Here is a 14,213-nt window from a genome sequence, read left to right as displayed (position 1 = left end):
ATTGAAATTTCTTTTGAGAGCCAAATTTTTTAAACTTAAACTTTTTCTAACGCCACTTCTTCAAAATAGACTCGCCCAGGCCATGGTATTTTGTGGAAGAGCCACACTCAAGGGGCCAAAGCGCCACATGTGGCTCGCGAGCCGCAGTTTGCCGACCACTGTCCTAAGGGAATGGGCTGTTTCCTTACCCTTTTTCAAAGGAGCTGGATGGTGATAACACCAGTTTTCAATTCATAGCAATTGAAAACTCTATTCAACTTCACACAAATCAGACTCCTAAGGCTATTCAGTTAAAAATGTCTCCTTTGCAGACTTGCCAATGTGCCATGAGTCCCATCTTTAGAACAACTCCTTTGCATTGCCCTGCTGCTACAAATTAGTTTATTGGGGGTAGGGGCTCAAAGCCACCAGATACACAGGGCACACATCTTCAGGCATCAATTCTACTTGATGCAGAGCAGTTGGAGAGCTAAGTAACAACTGATAAATAATTTAAAATATTTTAATATTTTTTTAAATGTGGCTATAGTATGGATATTATATAAGTTCAAATAGATATTAAGTTAAAATATGAGGTGCCCTCACCTCCTTCCAATGCGGGTAGTCTGTCCACTAGCCAGCCTGCTCTGCCAGGAAACCAGTTTAGGTTCCACACTGAGCTTTTCCATTTAAAAGTTCCAAGATCTGCTCTGACATAGAAATGATAGTATTGAGGGAGAAGATGGCTGCCGATGGGAAGACAGACTGCAAAATAGTGTGTGAGTGAGAAAACAAAGGGAGAGTGTGTGGTCGCATGGGGAGTATTTGTTGGTGAGTTGATGGACAGCTATACTCCAGAAGACTGTGGGGGACTGCTGGACAGGGCTCCCCTGACCGGGCAGCCCCCACTGCTGCTGGGTTCCTTCCCGGAGCGACTGGCTCAGACACGGAGACCACGCCATCTTGAAGGGGAAAGTGGATGTTATCAGACACCTGAAAAGCCCGGGGAATCTACAACTACGGCACCCACCAAACAGCTGTGAAACCGAGAACACCGGTCCCCGATTGGCACAAGCACGCAGATTCAAAGGAGCTCTACACTCCCCCCAAGGAAAGGTCAGATTTTGCCTGGGATGAGGTGAGGTCTCTGGTCCGGGCAGGAGAGAGAAATGCGTGAACGGCGGGAACTGGAGGTCCTGGGGAAGTCTCTGTGGCCGTTGGGGCTGGCATGATCCATGAATGTGGAAGGGGGTCCTCAGAGCTGCTAACAGAAGGGAACTCTAAAAAGCAACCCATTTTGATCTGGATGCAAAAGGACAGCCTAAAAATTTTAAAAGTGTGCCAGCTGCTTAGACCCAAGGGGAAAAAAGACTGCACAAATTTGCGTGCAGCCCCGGAGTTCACACACTTACTCTGAATTTTTCTTTTCCTCTTTGTATCCTTGCCTCTGATTACTAAGCCCAATACATAGGATCACCCAATTGGGGACACTCGATAAGAGACTGCAGGAAAAAGTAGTTTTTCTGGAAGCTGGGGATCAGAGCAGGGAATAACCATCAGAGAACCAGCTCTGGAGCAACCCACTCCCTCAAACCGATATTAAGTGCCACAGGGAAAACAAAATCTAAACACTAGCTAGAGAGGACCTATAGACCTGGAGGTCAATCCAGAAACACTGCCACCCAGGGGTTGAATCACAAATTGACTCTTATGTAAACACAAATAAAGAAATACAAAAAATAAAGACACACCGCCTGCTTAAAAATCAGGACTGGCTTACAACACTGAGGAGCAGTGGAATGCAGGGAACTTCAATACTGTCCTGACTAGGAAACAGGCGTGCCAAACAGAACAGTAGAGGAAGTGAATGACCTTGACTACTGCACATTTTATTTTTATTTTTTTTCATCTTTTACTTAAGAAACTAATTTTTTTCTTTTATTTTTTTTTTAATTTCTTTATTTGTTAAGGTATTACATATGTGTCCTTATTCCCCCATTACCTAGGAACAAACTTAACTAAGGAAGTAAAAGATCTATACACGGAAAACTACAGGACACTGAAAAAAAGAGATAGAGGAAGACGTAAACAGATGAAAGAACATACCATGTTCATGGATTGGTAGAATCAACATCATTAAAATGTCCATACTACCCAAAGCAATCTATAGATTCAATGCACTCCCACATTAAAATACCAACGACATATTTCACAGACCTAGAAAGAACTCTCCAAAAATTCATCTGGAATAAAAAAAGACCCCGAATAGCTGCAGCAATCCTGAGAAAGAAAAACAAAGTAGGTGGGATCTCAATACCAGATATCAAGCTGTATTACAAAGCCACTGTGCTCAAAACTGCCTGGTACTGGCACAAGAACAGACATATAGGCCAATGGAATAGACTAGAGAACCCAGATATTGACCCAAACCACTATGCCCAATTAATATTTGACAAAGGAGGCATGAACATACAATGGAGTCAAGCCAGTCTCTTCAATAAATGGTGTTGGGAAAATTGGACAGATACATGCAAAAAAATGAAACTAGACCACCAACTTATACCATACACAAAAATAAACTCAAAATGGATAAAGGACTTAAACATAAAACGGGAAACCATAAAAATGATAGAGGAATACACAGGCAGAGAAATCTCAGACATATGCCGAAGCATTTTCTTCACCAATACAGCTCCTAGGGCAATGGAAGCTAAAGAGAAAATAAACAAATGGGACTACATCAAAATAAAAAGCTTTTGCACAGCAAAAGAAACCATCAACAAAACAACAAGAAAGCCCACTGCATGGGAGAACATATTTGCCAGTGTTATCACTGATAAAGGTTTAATCTCCAACATCTACAGGGAACTTACACAACTTAATAAAAGGAAGATAAATGATCCAATAAAAGAAATGGGCAACGGACCTAAATAGAATCGTTTCGAAAGAAGACAGAAGGAAGGCCAAGAGACACATGAAAACATGCTCAAAGTCACTAATTATCCAAGAGATGCAAATCAAAACAACAATGCGGTACCATCTCACACCCGTCAGAATGGCAATCATCAACAAATCAACAAATGACAAGTGCTGGCGAGGATGCAAAGAAAAAGGAACCCTCGTGCACTCCTGGTGGGAATGCAGACTGGTGCAGCCACTGTGGAGAACAGTATGGAGTTTCCTCAAAAAATTAGAAATGGAACTCCCATTTGACCCAGTAACCCCACTTCTAGGAATATATGCCAAGAAACTAGAAACACCAATCAGAAAGGATATATGCACCCCTATGTTGATAGCAGCACAATTCACCATAGCTAAGATTTGGAAACAGCCTAAATGCCCATCAGCAGATGAATGGATTAGCAAAGTAGGTACATCTACACAATGGAATACTACGCTGCTATAAAAAAGAAGAAATTCTTGCCATTTGCAGCAGCATGGATGGACCTGGAGAGCATTATGTTAAGTGAAATAAGCCAGGCAATGAAAGAAAAATACCACATGATCTCACTCATTTATGGAAAATAAAGAACATTATAACCTGATGAACAAAAAGATAGATACAGAGACAGTAACGCATCGAACAGACTGTCAAATTACAACAGGAAGGCTGGGGAGTGTTGGGGCGGGTGGGGTGGGGGGGGAAGAGATCAACCAAAGGACTTGTATGCATCCATATAAGCACAACAAATGGACACAAGACCCTGGGGCGGGGGGTGGATGAGGGCATGCAACAGGGGGTAGGGGAGGCTGGGGGAAGGTCAATGAGGAAAAAAAAGGACATATATGTACTACTATATGTAATCTATATGTAATACTTTAAACAATAATAAAAAAAAGTTAACAAAAAAAAAACATAAAATATGATAATTCAAAGGCATTTCATGCCTGGAACTGGAGTGGGGAGTCAACAAGGGCTATAATCCCTAAACCTTCAGGCTTTAGTAGAAAATTTGAGAAACACAGATTAAAACAAAGCAAAACAAACAAACAAAAAACACACGATTCTTCTGGCTTTTAAAGATACTATCTAAAAAATATATATATTAAACTATTACACCAAACCTATCACTATTGGTTATTCATAGTGCATGTGTAGGACACTGCTTACTAAGTGAGCTGTCATCTAGAAGGATCTAAAGGAATACGACATCTGGATAAGTCATTATGATGTGTGATGAGCTGAGGAAGCACCAACAGGTTTCTTTCTCCTTTTTTTTTTCTATTGATTTCAGAGAGACGATAGGAGAGGGAGAGAGAGATAGAAACATCAATGATGAAAATCATCAGTCGGCTGCCTCTTGCATGCCTCCTACTTGGGATCGAGTCCACAACCCAAGCATGTGCCCAGACCAGGAATCAAACCGTGTACTCCTGGTTCATGGGTCGACACTCAACCACTGAGTGACACTGGCAGGGCAAAAGGCTTTTTGCACACAGGCTGGTGTGGTTCAGTTGGCTGGGTGTCAACCTGTGTATTGAAAGGTTGCCGGTTTGATTCCCAGTCAGGGTACATGCCAGGTTGTCCCCAGTAGGGGACGTGCAGGAGGCAGCCAATTGATGTTTCACTCTAACACTGATGTTTTTCTCTCTCTCCCTTTTCCTTCTTCTCTCTCTACAAAGCAATAAAACATTTTTTAAAAGTCTTCTTGGATTACAGGAAGTAGAGCTAAAAAAAATGAGATTCAGATGCATTTGAAACAGACATTAACATAATCAGTCCTGAATAGGGTCTATCAATTGTCCACAAGGCAGAACCCCTCCATACCCTCACGTGATAGATGAAAAAATGAGGCCCACATGGGTAAAGCCACTTTCCCAGGGTCACCCAATAATGCAATATAACCCAAGGCCACGCCTCAATTTCTAACTGTATCCAGTTCCCTTTTCAATAATAATAACAGCAAGAATGATTACAACTAAATTTCTAAGCCCTCATTACATGTCAAGCACTGTGCTAAGTAGTTTATCTTAGTTAACTCACAACAATTTTAAGAGGAAGGTATTAGTATCCCCATTTCTACAGGTGAGGAAGCTAATGCTGGAAGTGGTTAAGAATTTGCTCAGGTGACAAAGCCAGCCGGGGAAGAGCTGTAATGTAGAAGAGGCCCATTTGATTCCAGAAGCCTCACTCTTACCCACCTTAATTCCTTACCACACGGCCTTCACGTGGCCCATGGTCTCTAGAAGCGCAACCAAGATGGTTTCACCTTATCTTAACGTTAGCGGCCTACCTAAACTAAACAACCTAAACGCCAAAGTGCACACGGGCCCAGAGAAAGGAAGGGAAACCGGTGAGAGCTGAAGAGCCATAAGCCACCAGGTATAAAGAGCCAGGAGGTCAAAGTAAGGCAACCAAAGCACAGCACAGTAACTAGCACAGGAAGCTGGGGTGACAGCAGAGAAGCCAGCCCCCCCGCCGGGGTTGGTCAGATTGCCCCCACATCAGAGTCAGACTTATGCTCATTCTCTACGTGAGCAATCAGATGGAGCAGTGTGCTTACTTCAGAAAAATCACTGAATTCAAAATAGCATGGTTTTAATGACGGTAAGTAGGCAACTCTCCATAACTGAAAGTATTTGCCTAACACTCCAACACTTAACCCCTCCCCCTCCCCCTCTGTTTTCAAAAGACAGTAAAGAACACTAACAACAAGAACCTTCTCACAGGTTCTCATCAGGTGGGCCTCCTGCAGGGACCTGCTGAGGTGTCACTCACAACAGAACTAGAACACAGAGTCATGTTGAGTTTGGAGACAGAAATGCTTCTTCGTTTCCAAACCGCAAATTTGAAGTTGTTCAGCTAAGACCTTTAGTTTAATACCAACAGCAAACAACCCCCTGTGGTCTCATTTCCTCAGCTCATCCAGCACATCATTTATTCCTCTCCGCTGCTGCCTAATCATGTCAGTGGAATTCAGGTGGGATTGTGTCAGAAAATACCACAGCCACATGGAACAGAAGTGTAAAAATGTAGTGAAACAAGCCAAGCATAATCTCCTGTCTAGAAGACTACTCTCCTTGACAGTTTTCTATATTTTGCTTTGCTCTTAAATCTGTTCATTGTAATCAGCATGTGACAACAGAACTCAAGCACCCAGCCAGGAATCCTGGGTGCTGGTCCCAGATGTATAATTAACTTTGTGTATGACTTGGAAAAATACCTCAGCTGCTCTGGGACTCATCTCCAAAACAGAACCACCTCCCTGCCCTACTTATTTCACAAAGGTATTGATGAAAACCAAATAAATATCATGTGCAGAGCGTTACAAAAAGTACTAAATGTTAAACAAATATAGGAGAAAACAGGGGTTACTGAAGCAGTGACATGTGTCATCCCACACAGAATAAAACATTTGCTTTTAAAAAACTGTATATTTGCCTTTGTGATCTATGATAGGCCCTCTCAACTACAAATGTAAGTAACTGAGATACCCCCCTCACCCCCCGCAAAAAAAATCCCAAAGAGCAGTCCTTACACTGAAACTATCACCAGAGGTCTGATAATGAACTTGGGTGACTGGGTAGAAATTCAGTAATTCATTTAACAAATATTTAATGAGCACATATCCTAAACTGAGCTTTATACTGGTTATTGAGGATATGGTAAGACCCCATAGCAGGGGGTTAAGCAGCGATTGGAGCCACGTGGAGCTGCCTTCAAGATGTCTAGTTGAAAGACCTTGCATGCATATATGTATAACCCATGGACACAGACAACAGGGTGGTGAAGGCCCGGGGGAGGGGAGCAGGCTGAAGGCAGTCAAAGAGGAAAAAAAAAGTGGACATATGTAATACTTTCAACAATAAAAGACTTTTTAAAAAAAAAAAAAAGATGTCTGGTTGTAATGTTGTAATGGAGACAAGAGCTGGAGGGAAGGCCATTTGTAAAATAGGTCATGTGGCAGAGACTCGAGCATGTTTAAATACTAATGGGAATCCTATATAATAAAGAGGTGATATGCAAATTGACCATCATGCCCTCACAAGATGGCTGCCTACAACCAGGCCGGCAGGGGGGTTAGTGAGGGACAACCAAATGACTAAACAGCAGGCGGCGTAGGGCAAGCAGGCCGGCGGGGGGTCCGTGAGGGATGACCAGGCCGGCAGGGGGGGCAGTTAGGGGAGATCAGGCCAGCACGCAGATGCAGTGAGGGGCGATTAGGCCGGCAGGGGTGGGCAATTAGGGGCGCCAGGCAGGCAGGCAGGTGAGCAATTAGCAGCCAGCAGTTCAGGATTGTAAGAGGGAAGTCCGACTGCCAGTTTAGGCCCGATCCTGAGGATCGGCAGTCGGACATCCCCTGAGGGGTCCCGGATTGGAGAGGGTGAAGGCTGGGCTGAGGGGACCCTCCTCCCCCCCCCCCCCCCCGTGCATGAATTTTGTGCACTGGGCCTCTAGTGAGTTAATAATATGAAAGTTGAAGACTCAGGAGAAAGAGAGAAACAATGACAGGCAGAGATTTCTAAGAGGTAAGATGGATGTGAAGTCCTGAGTAAGGTGGGAAATGTTTTTTTTGTGTGTGTGTGTGTGTTTTGTTGGTTTTTTTTTTTTTTTTTGCTTTTTGAAAGATACTTGGCAGATCACAGTAGGGAAAGTTTAAAACAACACATAGCAGCCCAGCTCAGTGGTTGACCTCTGAACCAGGAGGTCATGGTTCAATTCTGATCACAGGGAATTGCAAGAGGCAGAAGGCAGCCAATCAATGATTCGCTCTCATCATTGATGTTTCTATCTCTCCTTCTCCCTTCCTCTCTGAAATCAATAAAAATATACTTGAAAACCTCAATACTTCTTCAGGTTAAGAGCCATATTTATTCAGTATTTAAGTACTTCTTAACCATATAAGATCTATAAAATATGCTATCATGTTTATCAGGTACAAACCATGAAGATTACTGGCACTGACAGGACTCACCAGACTATTTAGCCCACCGCCTGTGGGTAGCAATGGCAATCACAAGAAGCTCTGCCTCCCAGCGGTGAAGAGTCCACACTCAGGAAACGACATGGTCCACATCTAAGTAGGTGCTCAGGCTCAGGCCCCAGCATAGACTCAGTGATAGCATTAGCTGTATGAATAAGTGGGACCACAAAGAGTCCTATTTCCCTCCTATTTACTCATGTTTGATTTGAAACATACGTGTACCACACTACCACCCACATGTACACCCCAGCTATGCTTTCACCAGGACTCTGTTGTCAAGACTGGATCTCTGGACACTGACTCACCTATGTGGTTTTTCCAATGTCCTTCCCTTTCATTTGAGGCAAACTTCTGGACTCTAACCTGGATTGCATGCCCTAGTGGTGCTTTTCTAAATAATCACTCATGCTGGCATAATCTAGACATTCTGAGTATAGGTAGAAGTGGAAATCTTTAGCTCCTGTAGGCTCAAAATCTCTCCTTTTCCATGACCTATCCACTGAGTGGCCAGATCATTATGATCTCTGAACACATAATAATCTGGCCACTCAGTGTATATCCTATATAATAAAAGGCTAATATGCAAATTGTCCCCTTGGCCAGGAGTTCGACCAGCAGGCAGGTCCGCCAACTGCTCATGTCCCCTCCCCCTGGCCAGGCTGGCCGGCCCCCAACCATGCACAAATTCATGCTCCGGGCCTCTAATATATATATATACACAGAGTGGCCAGATTATTATGCGTTCAGAGATCATAATAATCTGGCCACTCAGTGTATTTTTCCTGCTACTGCTCAGGAGCCAGAAATGACCTTAACTCTAAACCTAAAGACCAATGAAGCCAAGATTCATAACACTGGAGGAGTCATCAAGGTTGTGCTATTCTGATACTTCAAAATCACTATTATCATTCCTCAGTAAAATGATCCACACCACCACCCATCCTTTAATAAACTATCCTCCACTAAGGGGCACCATTTCAGAGCAATTTTATCATTAGCCTGAAAGGCTCAACAACAGTAGGTCATTCCATATTTCATTTCCAGAAATCTATTTTCTCACCCAAGAGACAGCAACAAGTCTGCCTCCTGGTAAGGTCAGACAGCAAACAAGCGCAGTGGCTGTGGTGGTGGTCTGGGGAGGGGAGTGGTCTCAAGGTGAGGAAAAGCATTTGGGACTTACCCACAGGCCTGGTCATTGCAGGAACTGGCAAAAAAAAAACAGAAAGTGGCCATTAAATTTGGGGTGAGTCTTGGAGTAAGAATGATACACCTCTGTTGCCAAACATGAACTTAGGGGAAAAAAAGACACTTACCGGCTAACAGTTTCCTTTGTGTATGCCAGTTTCTAAGAAAAACAAAGATGAAAAAGAAAAGCTTATGTAAGTTAATGACAGTTAATAAGCTGTAAATAAAACTTTTGGCATAGAGAGCCTAATGCCTTAACATTATAGAATCTATGTTATTATTCTCATTGGTTAGACAAATAGGTAAAGCAAGGTACTAATGATGACAAGTTTGTTTGTGACTGAGAACGCCCCTATGTGCAGTCTCTGTTTATGTGCCCAAAAGTTCCTGTTCTCTCTTTTAATGGACAGAGATTAACAGATTTACCTGCTCCTCATTCCAAAATTGCCTATAAATCAGAGATTGGTAGAGTTTTACCTTAACCTTCCATGGACTTAGAATCAAAGAATTTTGTGATCTAACATATTTATAGTAACTCTCATCCTAGAACAATATGAACATGTAGATAAAATAACTGATAAATCTGCTTCTCCAGAATTCAAACAAAAAGACAAATTCTATCAATTATAGGATTATGTCTCTGTCTCATTCCAAAGCAAATTGTCTCCAAATTTCCTCTAAATTAGTGGTTTTCTTTTGAGACCAATATGATAAAAAAGAACACTAGTAACTATAAGTCAGAAAACCTAGTTTCAAGTCCCATAGAGGCAAGTCTGGTATTAGACCTCAATTTCCTCATCTGCAAAATGGGAAGACTATTACTCTAAATAACCCTGATATTTATAAATTACTCACTGCTCTTCTTACTCTACAGATTCTCCTAGAATAATCTCAGCCACTCTCGTGGTTTTAATTACCACCTCAAAGCTGGTGATTCCTCTAGCTATATTTATAACCCTGACCACTCTCCATATCTTCATACCTACATATCAAGTAACTCATATTTCACAGATGGCTCAGATCAACACATTTGAGAGTGGACTCATTCTCCCTTCACCCACCATCTACAAAGTTGCTTCCCTGCCTGAGTTCTCGTTCAATCATCCGAGCTAGAAACTGGGAGGCTTCTTGGACCACTCCTTCATCCTATCCCTCTCTAACCAACCCACGACTTTAATCCAAACAAAACTAGACATGACTAATCTTGTTTGCCACATGTCTCTCGTGCTCCCTTTATCTCAAGGTAGAGTTAGGACCCACATCCCCTCGGGCCTGGAGCACTGAAGCAGCATCCAACCTGGTCTCTGCTCTAGTCTTGTCTCCTCAATTCCATCCTACAGTATATATAAACTATAATGGCCTTTTTTTAAAATGGAAAACTGTCAAATCAGCCCCTGTGACTCACCTACTTAAAACCCTTCAATGGTTTCCTATTATCTAGAAAGTTAAACACAAACTTGTAAGTTATCCACTTTTCTAGCCTGATTTCCTGTCACTTCTGTTATATTGGCACAAGTCCTTATCTACAAACACTTGGTCCATGTTGTCCTCTCTGCCTAGAATGTCCATTCCAAACTCCTTCTCATTTAGCTAATCTGTACTTGTTATTTAAGATGCCATCAAAAAAAAAAAAAAAAAAAAAGATGCCATCCAGGTAACACATTATTCCCCGTGGTCTACATGTTCTACTAAATAATTATTGAAAGTATATTTCCTATATCTTTAAAACTAAACTTACAAAAATTTCCACTTATAAGAGACACTTTCCAATTGTGGACCCTGAAAAACAAGATAGCAACTAAAAAGGGCTCCTGGTGGCCAACTGAACTCAAATTTTAAAATATATACCAGTATAGACAGAGCCTAGCAGCCATTTCTACACAGGGCCTCTCATGCAAACTGCACTTCGGGCAGAAGCCTGCACTGAACTGCCTGCCTTCACTGTGTTTCTGCCATCTGAGCCAGCCTTTATAAAGGAGTTCCTCAGATCCTATTTCAACCAGTAGGATTGAGGCTTTCCCCATCCAATCAGAGCTCTGCAGCTATATCCCCATCAGCTTCTTTGCCAACCAATCAGAGGGGCTCCATTCTGACCAATCAGGACAGTGCCTTTTGGGCCAATCAAACTGCAAGGATTTTCACGAAGACAGACCAATCAGGGACCAAGGACCAGGGGTGGGGACTTCTAAGTAAGTCAGCTCCCCTCCGGCTCTGGGAGCACATTTTCCCTTTCCACTGAAGAGTGCATTTCCCAGGCTGAGCTGAAACGCTGAAGATCTCTTGCTGGAGCAGACTAGAGAGGAGCAGAGCAGAGCTGTCTAGTCAGAGAGGTGCCTGACCGCAGGGCCACCTGGCCCCAAAGCAGTCTCCCTGCCATGCAGTTTTCACAGCCTGCTGTATCACAGTTGAACTGCTTTACAGTAAATAAAGTTCCTTCTTCACTGCATCCCAAATTTTGGATTTCTATTGGCATTGAATTGACACCAACGTAACATCACAAGAGGCTTTTGTTATGATAATGATAACTCCACATCCTAAATATTTGCTGCTCTATCAGTTGATCTTATCAGGAACACAATGAGATGGACAATGCTGATATAAATGTGAGTGTTATTGCACAGCCATTCCATATTAGCCACTGAAATGTGTAAAACTGCTAACGACTGAAAGGGGGGCCTAGTGGTTTAAGGAAAAGAACGTGGATTTCGGAAGAGAACTGGGTCTGGATTTCAGCTCCAGCCCATCTGGCTTTGTGATATAGGCTAAGTAATTTAATAACTCTCAGAGATTTATGCTCTTAGCCTAAATTTTTGCTGAGTACTATTTTAAGTATTTACATTTATAAACAATGCTGAGACTCATACTGAATTAACAGTGTTTATTATAATGGCCAGAGCTAGGGCTACAAAGACTAGGCCATGCCCCATGGCAGTTCACTAAAATAGCCTAATGCAACAAATCAGAGAGGATGCAGGGATTTGCCACCTGTTCTCTTTTTCTTTAGGCCCTAGCTATATATCTAACCCCTACAATAGTGCAGCAATTCCTTCCCTTTTTATTATACTTACCTTCATAATTAAGCTTCTGTGTTCCATAGACTGACTAAAATTTGTGCCCATTTCAAATATAGTTGTGATTCCATCCTCACATAAATTCATCCAGTAACGATATTCCTCACGCCCAGGAAATCGATCCCAAAAAGTCCTAAAGGCTTCCCAGACAGCTTCTTGACACACTGGAAAACAGATGAACAGGTGTTTTAAAGAAAGGTTGATGCACTTTTGGCTTCTCACAATGATCATGGGCCTGTTTGTTCAGATTCCTGAGACACTTGCCCACAGTGTCCTTTTTGGAAGGACATGGGAATGATTCCCAGTCAAAGCTCTACTGTTTCTGCATGTCCTGCTTTAACTTTCCAGCTCTGAAGAGAATGCTCATTCCCCATACTTTTCCCTTGCAAAGGGGGTTGGTTCACCTCCAAATATGCAGGGTGTATATTTTCCCATCTCTTTAAGAAAATCCATTTTTGTTTTACAAAAGTGGAGCTGATATTGAGCATACCTCAATAAGTAAATGGATAAACAAATTGTGGTACATCCATATGATGGAATATTATTCAGCAATTAGAAGAAATTAGCTTTCAAGCCATGAAAAGACATGGAGAAGACTTAACTACTTATTGCTAAGTGAAAGAAGCCAATCTGAATGTATGATTCCAACTAGACGACATTCTGGGAAAGGCAGAACTATGGAAATTGTAAATAGATCAGCAGTTGCCAGGGCTTAGGATTAAGGAGAGATGACTAGATAGAGCACAGAGGGATTTTTAGGGCAGTAAAAATATTTTGTATAATGATGTAATAGTGAATACATATCATTAGACATATGTCAAAACCCACATAATGTACAACACAAAGAGTGAACCCTAATGTAAATTACACACTTTAGTTAAGAATAATGTGTCAACATGGAAGCTACATAGCATGTTATTAAAAATGAATGGGTTACCAAATAGATTAAGGAAGAAATAAAAAACATCCTAGAAACAAATAAAAATGAACACACAAAAACCCAAAATCTATGGGACACAGAGAAATCAGTCCTGAGAGGGAAGTTCATAGCATTACAGGCCTACCTGAAAAACAAGAAAAATGTTTAATAAGCTATCTAACCCTACAACTTAAAGAATTAGAAAGAGAACAATAAGAAAAGTCCAGAGTAAGTAGAAGGAAGGAAATAATAATGATCAGAGCTGAAATAAATGACATAAAGACTAAAAAAAAAATACATAAGATCAATAAAACCTCCAAGACCTGGTTCTTTGAAAAGATAAACAAGATTGATGACTTATCAACAAAAAAAGAGAGAGTACCCAAATAAACAAAATCAGAAATGAAAGAAGTGAAGTCACAACTGACCCCACAGAAATACAAAGAATCATGTAAAAATAAATACTATGAATAACTATATTTCAATAAACTGGACAACCTGGACATATTCTTTTAAAAATGCAATCTTCCAAAACTAAATCAGGAAGAGTCAGAAAACCTGAATAGACTGATAACTATAAAAGCCCTGTTCTGAATGGCTTCACAGGGTAGTTTTACCAAACATTCAAAGGAAAAATAACACCCATCCCCTTAAACTATTCCAAAAAATGCAAAAGGAAGAAACACTTCTAAGCTCTTTTTATAAAGCCAACATTACCCTAATTCCAAAATTAAATAAAGACATTACAAAGAAAGAGAATTACAGGCCAATATCCCTGATGAACACAGATGCTAAAATCCTCAACAAAATATTTGCAGATCACATCCAGCAATATATTAAAAAGATCACACACCATGACCAAGTGGAATTATTCCAGGAAAGCAAAGCTGGTACAATCTTCACAAATCAATAAATGTGATACATCACATAAACAAATTGCAAGACAAAAATCACATGATCATATTAATTGATGCAGAAAAAGCATTAGACAAAATCCAACACACTTTTTTGATAAAAACTCTCAGCAAAGTGGGAATAGAGAGATCATACCTCAACATATTAAAGGCCATATATGACAAACCTGCAGACAACATCATACTCAATGGGGAAAAACTAAAACCATTTCCCCTAAGA

The 14,213-nt window shown here is 41.3% G+C and overlaps 1 protein-coding gene across 1 annotated transcript in view; it reads right to left on the bottom strand.

Annotated features, from left to right (window-relative positions):
• The window catches only part of IMPG2 (interphotoreceptor matrix proteoglycan 2), a gene marked incomplete at both ends in the record, with an annotated part of 102,900 nt that overhangs the window by 59,899 nt on the left and 28,788 nt on the right, over positions 1 to 14,213 (bottom strand). Inside the window, 2 exons of the mRNA XM_080655477.1 lie at positions 9,218 to 9,249; positions 12,158 to 12,324. Coding sequence (XP_080511603.1) covers positions 9,218 to 9,249; positions 12,158 to 12,324 — 199 coding nt within the window. The remainder of the gene's footprint in view (positions 1 to 9,217; positions 9,250 to 12,157; positions 12,325 to 14,213) is intronic.

This window comes from Plecotus auritus (assembly GCF_963455305.1).
Source record: "Plecotus auritus genome assembly, chromosome: 2".
Lineage (NCBI taxonomy): Eukaryota > Metazoa > Chordata > Mammalia > Chiroptera > Vespertilionidae > Plecotus > Plecotus auritus.
Note: the sequence above shows the minus strand (reverse complement) of the source record. Positions and strands in the feature narration are given on the sequence as shown.